The 18,309-nt window shown below is 46.0% G+C and overlaps 1 protein-coding gene across 2 annotated transcripts; it reads left to right on the forward strand.

Moving 5' to 3' along the window:
* The first annotated feature begins 568 nt into the window (after positions 1 to 568).
* LOC107277280 (disease resistance protein RGA5-like) lies at positions 569 to 17,334 on the forward strand. 2 transcript variants are annotated; one of them, XM_015761281.3, is made up of 5 exons: positions 569 to 1,493; positions 9,410 to 11,248; positions 11,405 to 11,475; positions 11,660 to 11,755; positions 16,892 to 17,334. In XM_015761281.3, exons 1-2 carry the CDS (start codon positions 634 to 636, stop codon positions 10,308 to 10,310), a joined length of 1,761 nt encoding a protein of 586 aa, XP_015616767.1. In that variant the 5' UTR covers positions 569 to 633; the 3' UTR covers positions 10,311 to 11,248; positions 11,405 to 11,475; positions 11,660 to 11,755; positions 16,892 to 17,334. The 2 variants fall into 2 exon arrangements, with proteins under 2 accessions (XP_015616767.1, XP_066161715.1); XM_066305618.1 differs by lacking the exon at positions 16,892 to 17,334 and having other exon boundaries at positions 11,660 to 11,891.
* The last annotated feature ends 975 nt before the right edge of the window (positions 17,335 to 18,309 follow it).

Below are 18,309 nucleotides of genomic sequence, written 5' to 3' on the forward strand. Positions count from 1 at the left end.
CAAATAAAACATGTTTACTAACAATAGTTCTTTATGATTTGTTAAAAAAAAGTCACTAAACTTTCAATTAAACAAATAAAACATCTTAGTTTTAATTTATGCTTAACTTGTTAGACACGTTTTCTAAACATATTAAATCTAATTTCATAATTAAAAGATCATAGATAATTGCATACGGATGAATTAAATATTATATATTTTAAAAGCTAACAAATAGCTTGGAAAAATGGTTTAAGCAATATTGATAAAGAAAAAATATAGATAAATAGTTACTTTTGAAACATGATAGGTGTCATGCGGTTGATATTCTGCATATATAAGTTTTTCAAATACGCGGGGTATATATCTTTCTAGTTTGTTAGAACGATAAATAAATTGAAACGGAGGGAGTAGGTGGTGGACTTGCTCGGTCGTCACTGGTAACTAGCTCTCCTATGTAAAGGTGATGGGCAAGCAAGCGTTAATTAAGCAATAGTACAGATATGTCCTATGTAAAGGCGATAGATGGTCATCAGCCAAAAGCACTAGCTATATAGCTAGCTAGCAATCCGCTGCAACCAGCAACCTTTACCTAGCCTCATCCTGCTCATCGGCCGGCCATTCACCGGCCAGCCACAAGAAAGACATCAACATATGCGGAGAGGGAGCATAGATGTCGCGACAGGGGCGTTGGGCAGCGTCCTGGCCAAGCTGGGGGTGCTGCTCCAGGATGGATTCAAGCATAATCTGCCGAAGAGCGCAAAGCATGACATCCACTCTCTCCGGATGGACCTACAGATTATGTACTCAGTCCTCCGCGATGTGGTAGATTCGCGCGCGGAGCAGCAGGGGCACAACAAGCTGTGGGCACTGGAGCTGCGGGAGCTCTCGTACGACGTGGAGGATGCAGTCGACACCATCCTGGTACGCCTGGGCGGCCTTGAGTCGTCCACCGAAGCAGCAAGCAGCACGGGATCGAGCTGGCTCATTAAGATTACCAAGAGGGCCACAACCCATAAGGTCTTTGACGAGATCAAAGACATCAGGTTACGCGCCAAGGAGGTAAATGAATGGCGTGATCGGTACATGATAGATGACAGTCTACATAAGCCTCGAGTTTCTGCTATCTACGACCCTCCTCGCCTGCCTGCAGATCTGTCCGTCGACCAGCACAGCCTAGTTGGGATTGACCAGGCAGCGGCCGAGCTAATAGAGATGTTGGCATTGGAGGGTGGTGCGTTCGAGCGGCGATTGAAGACAGTGTCCATAGTTGGAATGGGAGGACTAGGCAAGACAACTCTTGCCAAACTAGTCTACAGCATGCTTAAGGATCGGGACCAGTTTCAATGTGGAGCTTTTGTTTCGGTGAGTCAGTGTCCTAATAACAGGAAGAAAGTTTTCTGGGAAATGCTCTACCAACTGGATGGAAAAAATTATAACAACGTCCAGTACAATGCAGATAACAATGTAGACCAACTCATCCATGCAAGCCGAGACTCCCTTCAGAACAAGAGGTACATATATACCACATCCACCATTATTGCCACACGCTTCATGAGTATTCTTGGTTTTCAAACCATTAATTGGCGGTTGCTTTTTAGACTTTAGTCCACACCGTACGTGCTAGTACAAATTAATCGTCAAAGTTGCATTTGCGGTTTTGTATGCATCTCAATGGCTATAACATGCATATATATATTTCGCGTTTCCCTCCTCAAGTTATATTCTTCAACTATATTTGTCTCTTTTTTTCGGCCATATATATATATATCGGGTTTTTTAGCATATACTTCATGATTGATGGCTCCCATTTTCAGATTTGGTTGTCATATATATATATATATATATATATATATATATATATATATATATATATATATATATATATATATATATATATATATATATATATATATATATATATATATATATATATATATATATATATATATATATATATATATATATATATATATATATATATATATATATATATATATATATATATATATATATATCTGCTCTTTTATTGGTGCGCCATCTAGACTACATAATTAAACACTAACTGTCCACGCCAACAAAAGTCCCAGTTAATAAAAAAATAGTGAACAATTGTGGTTATCCAACTTAATAGAATTGAGTTAATTATAATGGTCAAAATATTAAAACAGAAGTATATAATAAAAATATAGTGAAGAGATGTGGTTATCCAACTAAATTATTTATGAATTTTAGAATTATTAAATTATGAAAATTAAATTGAGACTCCAAGAAAACAACTTATCTATCTATCTATCTATCTATATATCTATTTGTAACGCTCCGCTTTTCGTGAGTCGTTAAAAACTAACTCGGCAAAATCCTAATAGCGAAAATTTTCGTTCTTTGTGTGAAAGTCTAAGTTGTGCCAAGGATCTCAATTTAATCCCGTTGTTCCCTCTCATCGAAATCAAAATCCTCCACCTCGAAAATTCCTCTTCCGATTCGAGTCTCTGAAATCAAATTCTGAAATTCAAATCCTTCCTTTGAATCCTCGCCAAATACATCTACGAATCCAGAATTATTCAAATCCCGCCTCAAATCCTTCCCTTGACTTCACCTTATGTTTCTAAAGTCAAAGTATCAAGGTTAAATTCCAAAAATCCTTCTCAAATTCTCTCCAATTGAAAAACCCCCCCACCAAATCAGTTCTCTCGGAAAAAGTCTAAATTGCGTCCCATTTGGCTGTGGGCCGTTTCTCCCTTGCTCGGCCCATTCTCTCCTCTCGGCCGCTCCTCCTCCTCCCCGCACGTGCGCTGCACGCGCCGAGAGAGAGAGAGAGGCATCGCCTCTCTTCTTCCTCTCTTTTTCCTCGCTCTCTCTCTGCTTCCTTTCTTTCTCTCCTCTCACCGCGCTATGCACCGCCGCTTTGCCGATTTCCCGCCGCCGTCGTTCGAAATCCGGCCGCACCCCCCCCCCTCGCCGGCGTCGCGCGCGCGCTCGCCTGCACAGTGGCCAGCCGCCCTGGCCCGCCTGTGCCGCGCAGCCGCCCGGCCCCGATGCCCCATGCCGCATACTTCCAAAACCAGGAGACAGAGCTCGTGCTCCTCTCTCTCGTTCTCACATCCTCCTTCCTCCCAAAATAGCAAGGGAGCAAAGCTCGTTTCCCTCCTCTTTTCACCTTTTTCCTTAGTCGGCGTCACACCCGTGACCGCCTTTGCAGCCGCTTGGCTGCTAGCTCCGAGCATGACCGCCAGCTCGCCGCCCCCACCTTGACCTCTCCACGCTGCTAGCCTGCGCTCGCGTTTCAATTTTCGCCGTCCGATCCACCGCCTTCGCCGCCCAACGCATCCACGCCGTCGCCGCTTTCGCACTGCCCACGAAACCACCGCTGCCGCCCGTGAACACCAGCCGAGCTCCCTTGACCGCCAATGTCGGTTTCCCTCCTCCAAACCGACCTCTCCTCCTCGCCTATAAAGCCCGCGCCCTCCCCTCTCGTTTCGTCTTCGCCTCGCTCGAAACACCCACGCGCCACTGCCGCCCCTGCCGCCTGGCTGCTCGCCGCCGTCGTCGCTCGTTCTGCTGCCGCGCGTGCCCGGGAGGCCGGCGAGCACGAGGAGTCGACGAGGAGCTCCGCGGCGCCCCCATCCTCGCGTCTCCCTCTCTTGTTCCCTGGCCGCGCCCACTCGGTGCCGCCCTGTCCCGCCGTCGCGACCACCTCGCCACGACTCCCTCCGCGTCGCCAACGCTGCTCCTCCCTCGTCGGTGAGCTCCCCACCGCATCCATCCTCCTGCCGCACGCCATAGCCCGCCGCACGCCATTGCTCTGCCCCGGAGGTCGCTCGCTGTCGCCATGACTCCCTAGGCTAGCTCATCGCCGCCCGTGGCTTGAAACGAGTTCCCGAAGCCGTGTAGAAGCTCCTTCCCCGGTGAATTGGACTCCCGTTGCATCGGCGAGATTTTCCCCTTCTTTCCGCCGGCGATGGCCGCCGCCGCAATCCGCCGCCGTCGGCCCTTCTCTCGCCGATTCCTTGCGCCGTGACCCACCCCGTGTCCTCTTGAACCTCCCCGGCGCGCCACCGCGGCCGCCCGCCTCGCCGACTGCGGCCGCGCCGTGCCACCCATCCTGCCGCCGCACGGCCGCCGTCGCCAGCCGCCGTGTCGCCGCCTCTCCCTCATCCGCACCGTTGAATCATCCCGCCTTGACCCCCTCTCACTTCCGGTGCCCGCCGCCCACTCCGGTTCGCCGCCGCTCGCCGGAACTCACCGCACGCCGTGAGCCGTCGGATTGGCCGCCCGGCCTCCTCCCTCGTCGTGCCAACGTGGCTGTCCACGAGGACGCCACATCTACCTGCCAGGCCCCGCGGAGACCGGTCAAAGGTCTCCCGGTCCACCGATCCAACGTGCCGCCTTGCGTGCACCCCCGCTCGCGTGAGCCGTGTCGTCGCCTTGTGGGTCCCGCCTTGCGCCCGACTCGGTGGACCGCGTCCATCGGCTTGCGTCGCGTGGGCCGCGCCTCGTTCGGCCTTGGGCCGCCTCCCTCCCACGCGCCGGCCCGCTCGCCTCGGCCGCGCCCGCGCATCTCTTCGGGCCGCGCCCCTTCGCTCGGCCCAAGTCCAATTAACATCCCTCCATCCTTTTCTTTTTCCAGGGATTTAATAAATCCTTTTTCCTTTGTCCCATAAATCAATTCCTTATTCCAAAATTCCATAAACCATTTCCTTTGGTCCCGCATGACAGTGACTGTCAATAATATTCTTGAGAATATTATTTCTATAAATTCCATAAACCATTTCTCCTATTCCAGAAACTCCAATTAAACTTCCAAAATTCATATCACCCAATTCGCAACTCCGATTGACTCCGTTCAACTTCTAGTATTCCCATAAAATTGAGATCTATTTAATGGCACTACTAATTAGTCTAAATAGGATCTTTCTTTTGGTCTTTTGTTTAGGTTTTTGATTGTTTGCGTATAGTTGCGGTTACCGGATTTTCGTCGATCGCGGGTTTTCTCGAAGATTCGTGAAGCTTCGTGAAGACCTTGAGCAAGGCAAGTCACCCTTTGATCAATTGCTCCTATAATTGGAAAATCATTATTATTTTGTTTGTAATTTGCATTATTAGAATCACACACTTAACTTGCTTGGCCTCGGTTTGTGTGCCAAACCGACGGACCTACCCAGTAGTCGCACTAATTCCTGTAGGCTGTACTACCCTGATTCCTTGTCGCTCCACCCTTGTGGTACTTCGGTATTCGTGCTCTCTGAGCGCATATACCTATTATCCCACATACATAGTTGATTGTCGAAAACTTGGGAAATGGGTTTGTGAAGCCTTGAAAACCTGACATGTGGTGTCGGTGTGTTTGAAAATAAAATGAATTGTGAAAACTCGCGATGCGGGGGTTGTGCCTATGTGGCACTGTCCCGTATTCGCATATAAGGACCGATTCCTGTGGGAAACTCATCGAACATAATCAAAGTGCAACCACAAGGTGGAATGGGACACCCTGGCTAAGTAACTAGTCGATTCAGGGAAACCTCGCATGCCAATAGTTGTTAACGCCGGGGTTCCTATTAATGCAAGAACGAGAAGCTTGCTGAATTACCGATCGAGGTAGTTGGAGTTTGATTTGTGAACGCCTAAAATGACCTATGTTTATGTGAGGATTTGATCCTTCTATGTGGCATGAGGTATCCCTGGGTCGGCTTGGGAAAGGTTTTGTCGCGAACCTCTGACACCGGCCAGTGTCTGGAGTAAGTTCGCGTCTTGTGGGTAAAGTGTACCCCTCTGCAGAGGTTAACTAACTGTTCGAACAGCCGTGCCCACGGTCATGGGCGGATGTGAGGTGGTTCCTGTTGCGTAGAGTTGTTTGCCTGTGCTTTGTGAAAAGTTGTTGTGGTGTGGGAATCGTAACCAGAATCAGCCTATGTGGCAGATGGATGACCTGAGTGGTCAGAAACGAATCTGTGTGATTCGGGATGTCTGCGGGCATCATAGACTAGGCTTCCCGAGTGGAAGCGGATTGTTTTGCTGCTAGGCAGCTGGACTCTGGGAGTCCGAGAAATTGAAAAAGGCTCTGGGAGCCGCCTAATCAAGTGAAATGGCTCTGGGAGCCGAGAAGTAATGATCTGACCCGGGAGGTCGGTACATTACCAATTGAGTTGTTGAAAAGCATCTCTTAAGTCGATTTGAGACGCAAGTCTCTTTTTGACCCAAACTTAACAAGAAGTAAATCACTTAGTGATTTCAAAAATGATTTCAAACAAAGGATTTGCAAAACAACCTTGCCTCTCTTCCAAGCTTGCATTAAACACCTAAATTCCCGTGACTTGCTGAGTACGAAAGTACTTACCCTTGCTCTATATAAATATATATATAGTTCCTCCGCCCTGAAGAGAAGATGAAGTGAAGTGAAGAATAGGGTTTCGTTCTGGTTCCCAGCCGTCGCCTGTGGTGTTGGGTGTTAGTTCGTTGGTTCCGCTGCTGCTGCTGTTGTTGGTGTTTCCTCGTCCGTGTCGTCGGTTGTATTCTCGGGTTGTTCTGAGCTGCAACCTAAGTTAAGGTAAATAAGTCATCTATTTATTTTAAGGATTTGCAATGATTCATATTTGTCACCGTGGGTACCGGCACTATGTCCTGGGACTGGTACCGAGATCGCGGTTTCGTAGGAAGCGGTTCGCGCCGTTTTTCCTACGACACGCTTCTATCAAGTGCCGTTGTGCGGCGGTGCCGGATTGGGGTGTGACACTATTATATACTAAAAGTCCATTAAACTTCCTACAAATGCTCTTAAGCCGCCATGTGGCATCTTATAAACTCTCCCAAGCCGCCACATGGCACTCTAATAAATTAGAGAAATTCTTAAAAAGTAACAATATCTAACCGTTGATTTTCATTAAATTTGGTGGACCCATTATTTATAACCATTAGATTTAGTAGGAAAAAAAATCATCTCTAATAAATTAGAGAAATTCTTAAAATGTAACAACATATAGCCGTTAATTTTCATTAAATTTGGTGGACCCATTATTTATAACCATTAGATTTAGTAGGAAAAAAAATCATCTCCTTACCCTTAGGCCCACCTCGGCCTGTTGGCAAGTACGTACGTACGTTATTACGTACGTCTACTCAGTCTCCCCCCATCTCTAATTCTTTCCCCTTCTTTTTCACATATTTTTCTCCTATTTTCGTGTTTTTTAGAAAAGGAAAAAATTTTGGTAAACAATTAAGCAAATATAACATCTAAATCATAATACTAATATTTGACCCGCTTATATCTTTAGATATTTTACATTTAAAAACTCATATACATAACTTTGAAGAGAAATATATCACATTAATTGGGGCTACATTTTCTGATTTTTTGCATGTCATTTAAGCAATTATGAAATCTATATATCTGTTATATACTAAAAGTCTATTAAACTCTCTACAAACCCTCTCATGCTGCCACATGACGCTCTAAAAACGCTCTCAAGCTACCATATGGCACTCTAATAAAACCGAAAAAATCTTAGAAATTCTAAGAAAAAAATATAACCCTCAATTTTCATTTAAATTGGTGGACCCATTAGTTTATACCATTAGATTAGATATGTTAAATAGTAATCCATCTCTCCTAATTTACCGTGTAATACTTACCATAGAAAATTTTGGCCGGAAAAGGCCAAAAAGGCATACATACATACGAGTTACGACCCAGTAAGGAAAAGTTATACAGCGAAAAAATGTATTGCATACATACGTACTGCTTACTACCGAAGAAAAAACATTTTCTTTTGTATTATATTTCCTCTGTATATTTTTTTATGACGACCAGCGTCAACTATTGAGTGAAGGCGGTAGCATAAGAAAGAAAATATTACTTCACAAAACATGCACAGTCAAAAATAGATCTAAAATATAATATCAAATATCAAATCAACTTATCATTTCACACTATGATTATTGAGTATAGATAGATTTTAGTTGCATCATTGGGCCTACATTGATAGTTCAAAGATGAAATAATGAGTAATTAAAATATTCCTCAGGACATATTGTTAAAAACACAAATGAAAAAAGTATTGTCTAAAAATGTGTCACCTGTTTTTTTCGCTAAACACATTCAGGATTTTAGCAGTTAATTACTCAATCTACGTTTTTTCAGGATTCCGTGGCCAATCGATTTTCGTTCGGAGCATTCTTTTTTATCCATGATCCAGTGCCTAGCCTATTTTGTTTCCTTTTATCTTTGGTGCCATACTACTACAAAGATAATTTAAACTGTTTGGTACAAACTATATTTCACATTTTTACAATATATTATAGCTATTTACATATTAAGTAAGGACTACAAATATTTGCGTATTATGGTTCTTGAATTATTGCTTAAAATTTCTTTTTAGAAAACAATGGTTCATACAGCTTAAAATTTGGATATGTGGTTTACAAATTATAGTCTAACTATTGATATCTTTTCTTAAATTTTTTACTTGAAAATAGGAGAGAAAGGGGAGGGGACAAGTCGGCATAGGGAAGACGGGGTGGGGGTTCTATGCATAGGAGAGGGAGGGGATTTGATTTGGGGTCTTTGCCCAATTGTACCTATACATTTGTGAAATTTACTCTTTTTAAAATAAAGATATAATGGCCTAATCACTGATTTAAGTGAACATCAAGATCAAATATTTTGTATATTTCTCTTAGAATTTGTAAGATTTTCTCTAATTTGTTAGAAGGAGGACTAGCTAGCTTGATGGTGCAAATAAAACTTATTTATTAGCGAGGATAGTTTTTGTCAGAATTTGTTAGGAAAAAGGATATACAAACACCTTACTTTTAATTTAATTAATTTGTTATATGTTTTCTAAACAAACTAAGTCTAACTTTATTGTAGATAACGAAGAAGATTATAGATAATTGCTTATGGGAATAAATTAAATATATATAGTTTAAAGCCTACAAATAGCATAAAAATTATGTAAATGTGCCAATAAAGAAAATATATGGACAATTAAGACTTTTGAAACATGGTAGAGCATTTGATTGCTATTTCATTCTTATGAAGTTCTCAAATACAACCTACATACATGCCCGCGCAAATACGTGGGCTATCTTCCTAGTTGATCCGAATTTTGAAACTATAAGCCATGAAAATACTATTAATGAGACTCAAAACCAAGCCCCACATCTTAATTATTAATTCTGAATATTGGAAATATTTAACCGTGGATAACTAAGACTCCGTAAAAAAACCTTGTGTTTATTAATTCTATTGTTTATCCAATTTTGAATGTGAGAACTATTAATAAAATTAAGTTGTTTTTTTGGAGTATTTAAACCAGTTTACATATAACATTTATTAAATATTAGGTGCAAAGTGCATAGTACAAGTATCCCATGCGAATGCACATGTTACCGATTAGTTTTACTAATTCGTATCCCTTTGACATGGATATAGATACTTCATTGTTGTTGATGACATCTGGTCTATGGAAGCATGGGAGGTGATCAGATTAGCTTTGTTGGAAAATAATAATGGGAGTAGAGTAATCACAACAACCCGTATATTTGAAGTTGCATCAAGTGCTGATGATGTTTATACAATGCGGCCCCTCTCTCCTGAGAACTCCAAAAGATTACTCTGCAAAAGAATATTTAGTGGTGAAGACAATTCCGATGGTGTTGAATTGGCTGAGGTTCGTGACAAATTATTGAAGAAATGTGATGGCTTGCCATTAGCTGTCCTTACAATAGCTGGTGCATTGGCTGGTAAAACAATTGAACAGTGGTATATGGTATACAATTCTATTGCTTTTGGGCATGTAAATGGCAGAGTTATGGATGATATGATACGTATATTGTCTTTGAGCTATTATGATCTACCGCCACATTTAAGGACTTGCTTGTTGTATCTAAGCATATTTCCAGAAGATTATTTAATCAAGAAAGACTTTTTAATTTGGAGGTGGATAGCTGAAGGTTTTATTGAATATGATGGCGGTAGAAGCTTATTTGGAGTCGGAGAGAGTTACTTCGCGGAGCTAATAAACAGGAGCATGATCCAGCCAGTAGAGGTCGGTGACAGAGACTCGGTGGATGGTTGCCGTGTTCATGGTGCGGTGCTTCATCTCCTCCGTTACCTCGCAAGAGAAGAAAACTTTGTTACTCTCCTGATAGACAACATGCTATCCTCAGGAAGGGGTAGGCCCCGCAGGTTAGCCCTCCAAGGAAATAATGAAGACCACACTCTGCAGACTAACATTGACTTGGCGAACGTGAGGTCATTTAATGCAAGTATGTGTTCTGCTAATATGATGCCGCTACTGTCAGGGTTTAAGTTTCTGCGTGTTCTAGCTTAAGTACGTTGGAAAGTTATTTCTGTTGAGGTACCTAGGACTAGTGGGGGCACCTATCAGTGAGCTCCCAGATGGAATAGGAGAACTAGAGTTTCTACAGACACTGGACTTGAGGGAAACTGGCATACAAGAACTGCCACGGAGCATCTGTCGCCTAAGAAAACTGATGTGCCTTTGTGTTGACAGCACTGCAAGATTGCCTAGTGGGATTGGGAACCTAGTGGCCCTGGAGGACCTGCGGTTATACTCAGTGAGTACTCTTCACTTTGTTAAAGATGAGTTGGGACAGCTGACAAAACTGAGGATTCTTGAAATTCGCTTTGAAGAACTGGATGAGCAAATGGAGGATGCTTTCTTGCGGTCTCTGAGCAACTTGCAAAACCTGCAAACTCTCGTCGTTGATAATTTTGGTGGATCATCCAACTTTGATCGCATGGAGAAGTTCTTTGATCCACCTCGTCGTCTTCGGAGATTGACCATGACCAGAACCGCGTTGCCGGCCGAGTGGATAGGGAGTCTTTCAGCACTCTACTACTTATGCATCGAGGCCCCGGAGCTGCGTTTGGGGGACCTGAAGATCCTTGGAGGGTTGCCGAGTCTCCGTTCCCTGTGGATATCATCAAGATCAAATGAAAGGCCGCTCGTGATCACCGCTCGTGATTTCCTTCTCTTATAGAGTTCACTCTCTTGAACCTTCGGGCCAGATTTTCAACGAGGAGCCATGCCAAAGGTTCGGAGAGTCGAGTTCAGTTTCAGCCTGCGCGATTTCAGCTCTAGGGCTGATTTTGGCTTCGGATTGGAGAACCTGCTCTCACTTGAGCATGTCACCATCCGTCTCCACGACAAGGTGCATAGTGTGGAAGCCGCACTGAGGCACTTAACCAAGAAACACCCCAGACGTCCCACAATTACACTGATAAGGGACGGCGAAGAACCAACAGGTTCTTACGGCCTTACTCTCATTTAGCTAATTAATTAATGCATGCAAAGAATTCTACTACCGAATTGCGCAATTCCCATCCCCGTCCGTAGCTTGCTTCATAATCTAATAAGTATAAACTAATTAATATTAATTAATTTCTTATCTAACTTTCCAGATACTGCGGCTTCCAACGACACAAGAACACAAGAAGAGTTGGCGGAAATGGAAGCTAAGCAATTGGAAGAGGTACTTGCAATTTAAACACATTGTTCAGATTCTTTTCTTTTGTTTTTCTTTACCGTTTTATCTATGTACTTATTTATTGCACGATTTTTTGAATATTTCATTCATGTACGTATTCTCTTGTGAATTAATTCCTACCCAGTTGTATATAGTCTTTTGGCCCTCATTTTACTAAGTTATTTTGCAGAGGAGGGATAAATTCATTCAGGAACTTCATGAGGAGAATTTGTTGTTGGACGACTTGCAAGCTCAGCTCATGAAGATATCCGAGCATAAGAGATAGGTACAGATAAATCACATGCGCATGCATGATCTTTTCTTCACTAGTATCGTACTGGGATTGGAAGACACATGGATAGGAGACAGGCCTTTGGCTGAACAATTCCCAGGCTTATATAATATAACTTTCACAAAAAAAAAGTGTCAATAGCAAAGGTCTTTGATATGGGCTGGGATGCCCTTTAATTTCAGAAGGACAATAGGGGGGATAGGGCTGTGAAATGGGAACAATTTAAAAAGCTTTGTAATGGGAAAGTTTTGCAAAATAGGAAGGACAAACTCATTTGGACACTTACAAAAAATGGGGTTGGCTTCCGGAAAAGAACTTGTAACTTGTTGATATGAGTATTCTATTAATCCTATTAAGCCCTAGGCCGGGATGTTACACCCTCACCCCCTTAAGAGAGATCGACGCCCCCGTCGATCAACCCTAGGCTAGGAACGTCCTCTCTTGGCCACGTCCATGTGTCCAGTGCCAGCGCATGTGCCATGCTGTGTAACCACTCCCGGTCTACACCAGCCATGCGCACCATGCCTGCGCAACTGCGACACACGTGCCTGTGAAACCGCGAGAGTCGGCTCTGATACCATTTTGTAACGTCCCGCCTTCCCCCAGGCCAGGCCCGCTTACATCTGATAGCTTTCATAGGTCATAGACTGCCCTCACAGACCAACACATATCTTGCAAGGTTTAGCCGCAGCCGTAGCCAGTTTTCAGCATAATGCGCATGGAAATGGCCACCCTCACGCCCCGAACAAGTCTCTTGTCACGCCCCGAACTAGTCCCGACCGGAACTAGCCCGTGACGCTCTAAATTAACCTGTTAAACGATACCAGTCCCAGGAAACAGTGCTGGTATCACAGGGAGACAGAATATCACAGCAACAGAGGTCTCTTTATTATAGAGTAGAGGTACAGTCATGTTGGGCTGCGGACAGATCCCGAGCTCACAACTGCGTTACAAAAGGGAAGCGGAAGCCAAGACTTGGGCCAAACAACACAGGCGCGACTTGGGAACTAGGCCGAAACCCTAAAACTCATCGTAGCCGGCTTGCTCCTGGAAGAACTCCTCTTCAGCAGGGTCCGCTTCATCTTCTTCAGCAACTGGGGGGGGATTATTTATATAGAGCAAGGGTGAGTACGGGAGTACTCAGCAAGCCATGGGAAATAAGTGTTTAATGCAGGCTTTCAAGGAAAGGCTGTTGTTTTTGCAATTGATTTTATTTGAACTCTTTTCTAAAAACAACTAAGTGAGTGCTTCTCAAACGACACGGATGAGACAGTGCGTCTCGTCCGGTCGGAGTTTGTGCAATGTATCAGTCTTTAGAATTGAATCAAGGTTGGCACCCGGCCAACAGCTTTTCAAACGGCCACCCGGGCCAACAACCTTCAAACGGCCACCCGGGCCTAGCTGATCCCATCAGCTGCAGATTTTTCAAACATCGAACCCCTTTCCACAACAGCAATTTCACAAGCAGTAGTCAAACAAAACTACGCTAGGAATCACCTCACATCCGCCCATGACCGTGGACACGGCTGTTCGAACAGTTTAATGACCTCTGCAGAGGGGGTACACTTTACCCACACGACATTACTAACCCGGATCACCCAGCCCGTAGGGATCAGCCACGTCGGGAGACCTCCAAGCTTTCATGACAAGGCATTTCCAATGCCGACACAGGTTTACCATATGCCGACGAGAGGGGTCCCAGACGAACAACAGGTTAGGTCCCAGATCATACTGTGCCAGGAAGCCCAGGGGTCCTCCCCGACACCACCCCGGCGAATCAACATGTCTCTCGGCATCAAGGCTCCCCTGATAAGCTAGTTACTCAGCCAGGGGTGTCCCATTCCACCCATGTGGTCGTACTTGTCTTATGTTCGGATGAAATTCCAAGGAAACGGTCCTTAAGTGCAAGAGCGGGAAACCGTACACCCGGTACGTTCCCCGGTCCGCGGTTTTGGAAATTCATTTAGTTCGCAAGCACCGACCCAGGTGTCGGGTTTTCCAAATCTTTTGTAAAACCCAAGTTTTACCCAAGTTGTTATTCAGATTATAAGTTTGAAGGCGTCCGTCGATACTCGCACAGGGTGCACGAATATCGAGACGCAACTAGATGGTTACAAGGGGACATGATATAACAATTAACAAAGGGAGGATCAATGCAACAAACTAGGTAGGTCCGCCAATCTGCCTTGCAGATGGGACAAACAGATTAAGTACGGTCCTATTAATGCATAATATTTTTCAAGCAACATAATTAAATTTCAATTATAGGCTCAAGATGTTCAAAGGTGGCTTGCCTTGCTCGAGATCTGGAGCTTGATCCTCGAAATCCTCGCACTGCGGGTCTTCGGGCTCCGAAACTACACGCGAAACGGGACAACTCAACAAACGGTGAAAATAAGGCCCTATTAATGACCTCTAAGCGTGCCATTAGATAGATCTCGAGATTTGAGGAATTTTGGAAGTTGAACGGAGTCAAACGGATTTACGGTTGGGAAGATATTGAATTTCTAAGATTATTGGATTTTTTGGTCTAAAGGAAAAGGATTTAATTAAATCCTTTTTGGAAAAGAAAAAGAAGAGAAAAGAAAAGAGGGAGGGATTATAGACTTTTCCTCGGGCGGATAGGGCGCGACCCAAGGGAATTGGAGCGGACCGGCCGAGCTAAATGGGCCGGCCGGCCCAAGGCGGCCCAAGACGGTCGCGTGCGCGGGAGGGAGGAGAGAGAGCCGGTGGACCGGGCCCACCGTGCGCGGTCCCGGGTGGGACCCGCTTGTCAGCGGCTCGGCTCACCGTGCGGAGGGAGCACGCGGCGCACGCGCGCGGGCGGGAAGGGACGCGGTGCACGCGCACGGTTCACGGTGGAAAGGATGCGGCGGGCCCACGCGCAGCCTCACGGCTTGCGGTGGAACGCGCGCACGGGAGGGGCTGACCGGGGTCGGCCCGTCCCGACCTCGGCTGAGCTGGCGCCGACGTGGCGCCTACGTGGCTGCCACGTGGGCTGGCGGGAGGTAGACGACAACGCCAGCCGGAACGGACGGCGGACAACAGCGGCGAGCGGCGGAGCGAACCACGGCGATACCGGCGAAAGCGAGCACACCGGGTGGTTGCACGAGACGAGGGGAGACGAGCCAACGGCTCGGATTCGCCGGAGGAAGCTTGACGGCGGCGAATCGCGGCGGCGGCAACCGGCGGGGAGGGGAGAGGGAAACGGCGACGAGGTCACGAGGGGTCGATTCCCGGCGATGAGAGCATTTATGCGGCCACAGGAATCCGATACTAGCGTCGGATTGGGCGGAGCTACACCGAGCGACGAGCGGGTGCTACGGAACTCGAGCGGCGACGGCGGCGAGCACACGGCGAGCGACGGCAACGGTCGGGGCGGCGCCGGCTAGCTACGGGGTGGCTACTCGTGCTATCACCGAAAACTAAGGGGGGGAGAGGAAGCGAGGAGGGAGAACGGAGAGAGGCACTACCGTGCGGGTTGGGGCACTGCGACGAGAGGCCGACGGCGTGGGAGTAATCTCTCCGGCCTCGGGCCGGGGAAGAGGAAGGAGAGGGCGCGGCCGAAGTCCCCTTCCGCGTCCTTGCTCGTGCCGGCTCCTCCGACACGCGCAACGACGAACGGCGATGGCGAAACAGAGGGGCGGCAATGGCGCGGAGGCGAAAACGAGGGAGATTGGAGGGGAGAATGGGAAAGGAGGGCGCCGGAGTTTATAGGGGGCGGCAATGTCGGTTTGGAAACCGACTTTGGCGGTCAAGGCGCGAGCTGGCGCTCCGGCTAGCAGCCAAAACGGCGACAGGAGGAAGGGGGGATGACGCCGGCGGGAGGAAAAGGGGAAAAAGGAGGGGGAGAAAGGGGCTTGCCCCTTTGCCGATTTGGGAAAAAGGAGGAGGGGAACGGGGGCGTCGCGGCAGGGGGAAGAGGGCTCGGCCTCCGTCCCTTGGGGGCTTGCGCGCGGAGTGGCGGGGCCGAGGCGATGACGACGGCGATGACGGCGGGGCAGTTTGGAGCGGCGCGACGACACGGGCGACAGGCGCGGGCTGGTGCGGCAGAGGGTGACGGCGGCGGCGACCAGGCGGTCGGCCACTCGGCACGCGCGCGCGGGGAAACAACGGGCGGCGCGGCTGGGCAGCGGGACCGGGCGACACGGACGGCGCAGACGACGCGGCTCGGGCGGGGAACCACGCGGGCGCGCGCGCGAACAACGGCGCGCGGGAGCCGTCTTTCGCGAGCGGGGCGCTCGCCAGGGAGAGGAGAAGGAGAGCGAGGGGAGGGGGCGCTTGGCGCGCGGGCGGGGCGGAGCGGAGGGGGAGCGCGCCGGGGAGGGGAGAGAGAGATGGGCCGAGCGAGATTCGGCCCATCGACCCGGGGGAGGCAAAATAGACATTTGTGGAGGAATTTGATTTGGAAGGATTTGGATTCGGATTTGAACTCGACGATAGATCGGGGATTTGAGATCTTGAGATGGCACGGACACTTGACGACAAGTGAAGAAACAAATTTCGCAATTAGGTTTTTTTTAGGAGATAATTTTCCCGCTAGGTGCCACGACGGAACGGGCGCTACAAGTGGAGACCCCTCTAAGCCCCCACTAAATTTTTTTTTCATAGATCCATAGGATGTGGGGACTGGAGGTTCGATTTATGCTGATGTAGTTTATTTAGCCCCCACTACTATTTTTTTCTAGATCCGCCCCTGCTTTTAAGAAAATCTGGAGATTTAAGGTTCCTACTAAAATCAAAGTGTTTATTTGGTTGGCTTAAAAAAATAGTATTTTGACAAAAGACAATCTTATTAAAAGAGGATGGAAGAAGGGCACTGCAAAGTGTCAGTTTTGCAACAAACCTGCATAAATCATTTGTTTTTTTAGTTCAGTTTAGCACGTTTTGTGTGGCATACCATGCATTGTGTTTTTGCCTATACCTGTGGGGTTAAAAGAAGTAATGGGGGGATGGTTAAACAAGTTCTCTAAAAAGAATAGGAATCTGGTTTCAATAGGAATAGCTGCCATTTTGTAGAGCATCTGAAAAATCAGAAACAGGGCTTGCTTCGATCATATAATTCAAAATGATCCTATGGAGGTGATTTTTCAGATTGCGCATAATATAGAAAATTGGGCGATTTTGCAGAACAAGGAGGAAGAGGCAAGAATCTTGCTGGAGGGGGCCAGGGTGCTAATTAGTAGGTAGCCGCTAAATTCTACAGTGCCCGGTATGGTTGGAGTTTCAGAGCTGGAAGGATCTTCAAGCATTGGTTGGGGAGGGGGGGGTGTTGAAACATGAGCCAATGGCTGAGTTTTTGGGTTTTGTTAGAAAGTATGGGTTGTTATGTTCTTAGGAATATAATGGCTGGAAAGTTGTCTGAATGTTTGTTGGGTATGTTTAAGGGACTGTGTGTAATTCCCTTCACCCCAACCATGGTCGGATGGCACCTGGATTAGGGGGCGGGGGAGGAGGTTGTGGTCGTTTCCCTTTTGTGTTCTTTTCTTCGCTTTTGTAGTGGGTGTGTTGTGAACCCGTTATTATTTCTGTTAATGGAAATGGTGGAGCAGAGCTCTCCTAGTTCAAAAAAAGTATCGTACTGGGATATATTCTTACAGAAATGTGGTACCCACTAACTTTAGATAAATACTATCTTTGTCGTTTCATATTATAAAACGCTTTGACTATTTTTTATAAGTTGAACTTCTCTAAATTTGATCAAGTTTGTAGACAAACATATCAACTTTTATAATACCAAATTAGTTTAACTAAAAAGAACATTGAATATATTCAATATTTTGTTACTATATTTATTTGGTGTTAAAAATATTACTATAATTTATCTATAAACGTCATCATATTAAAAAAATTAACTAAGAAAAAAAATCAAAGCTTAAACGGAGGGAGTCCTAATGATTTCTAGTCATGCCGCATCGTCACAAATTAATCTATCCTTTTACTGTACATATAGGGCCTGTTTGGGGAAGCTTAAAATTCTGAAAAATAACTAGTTAGTAGCTAGCTTCTGAGAATCTGGAAAAGCTGAGTTTTCCCGCTTCTGGCTTCTAGTTCATTTTTTGAATTCTACAACTATAGTTTCTCAAAATCTGGTCTAAAAGTTAGACTGTTTAAGGAGTTTTTGATTTTTGGAGAAGCTGCAGCAGCTAAAAGCTTTCCCAAATAGGACCATAGAGCCCTATTGGTTGCCATAATAACACTACTACAGAAACCAGAAACCTTAATAGAAGTCGGCTTATAGGTGCCGGTTCTTTTAAACCAGTATCTATTGGCCGTTTTCCATCGTCACGGGATGAACAAATTAAAAACTGACACTTTTAAGAAGCTATAGGTGTCGGTTTTAGACAAAAATAGATACCTATACTATTAGTATCTTTTTTTTAAAGACCGACACCTATACTAATGTTATAGGTACCAGTTCTTCAAAAAACCGATACCTATAATTAGAAAAATAAAAAATGGATCGACCGAACCAGCTTGCTTTATCTAGTCGAGCCCTTGTTCACCCTCAGCTCATTCTTTTCATCCTCCCCCCATCCACCCCGCCG

This window comes from Oryza sativa, chromosome 11 (genome assembly GCF_034140825.1).
Source record: "Oryza sativa Japonica Group chromosome 11, ASM3414082v1".
NCBI lineage: Eukaryota > Viridiplantae > Streptophyta > Magnoliopsida > Poales > Poaceae > Oryza > Oryza sativa.

What these genes read in the sequence shown, in the direction of transcription:
- LOC107277280 (XM_015761281.3), top strand. Translation starts at nt 634, where the DNA reads ATGCGGAGAGGGAGCATAGATGTCGCGACAGGGGCGTTGGGCAGCGTC. An exon ending in GACTCCCTTCAGAACAAGAG is followed by an intron (nt 1,494 to 9,409) that starts GTACATATATAC and finishes ACATGGATATAG; the next exon opens with ATACTTCATTGTTGTTGATG.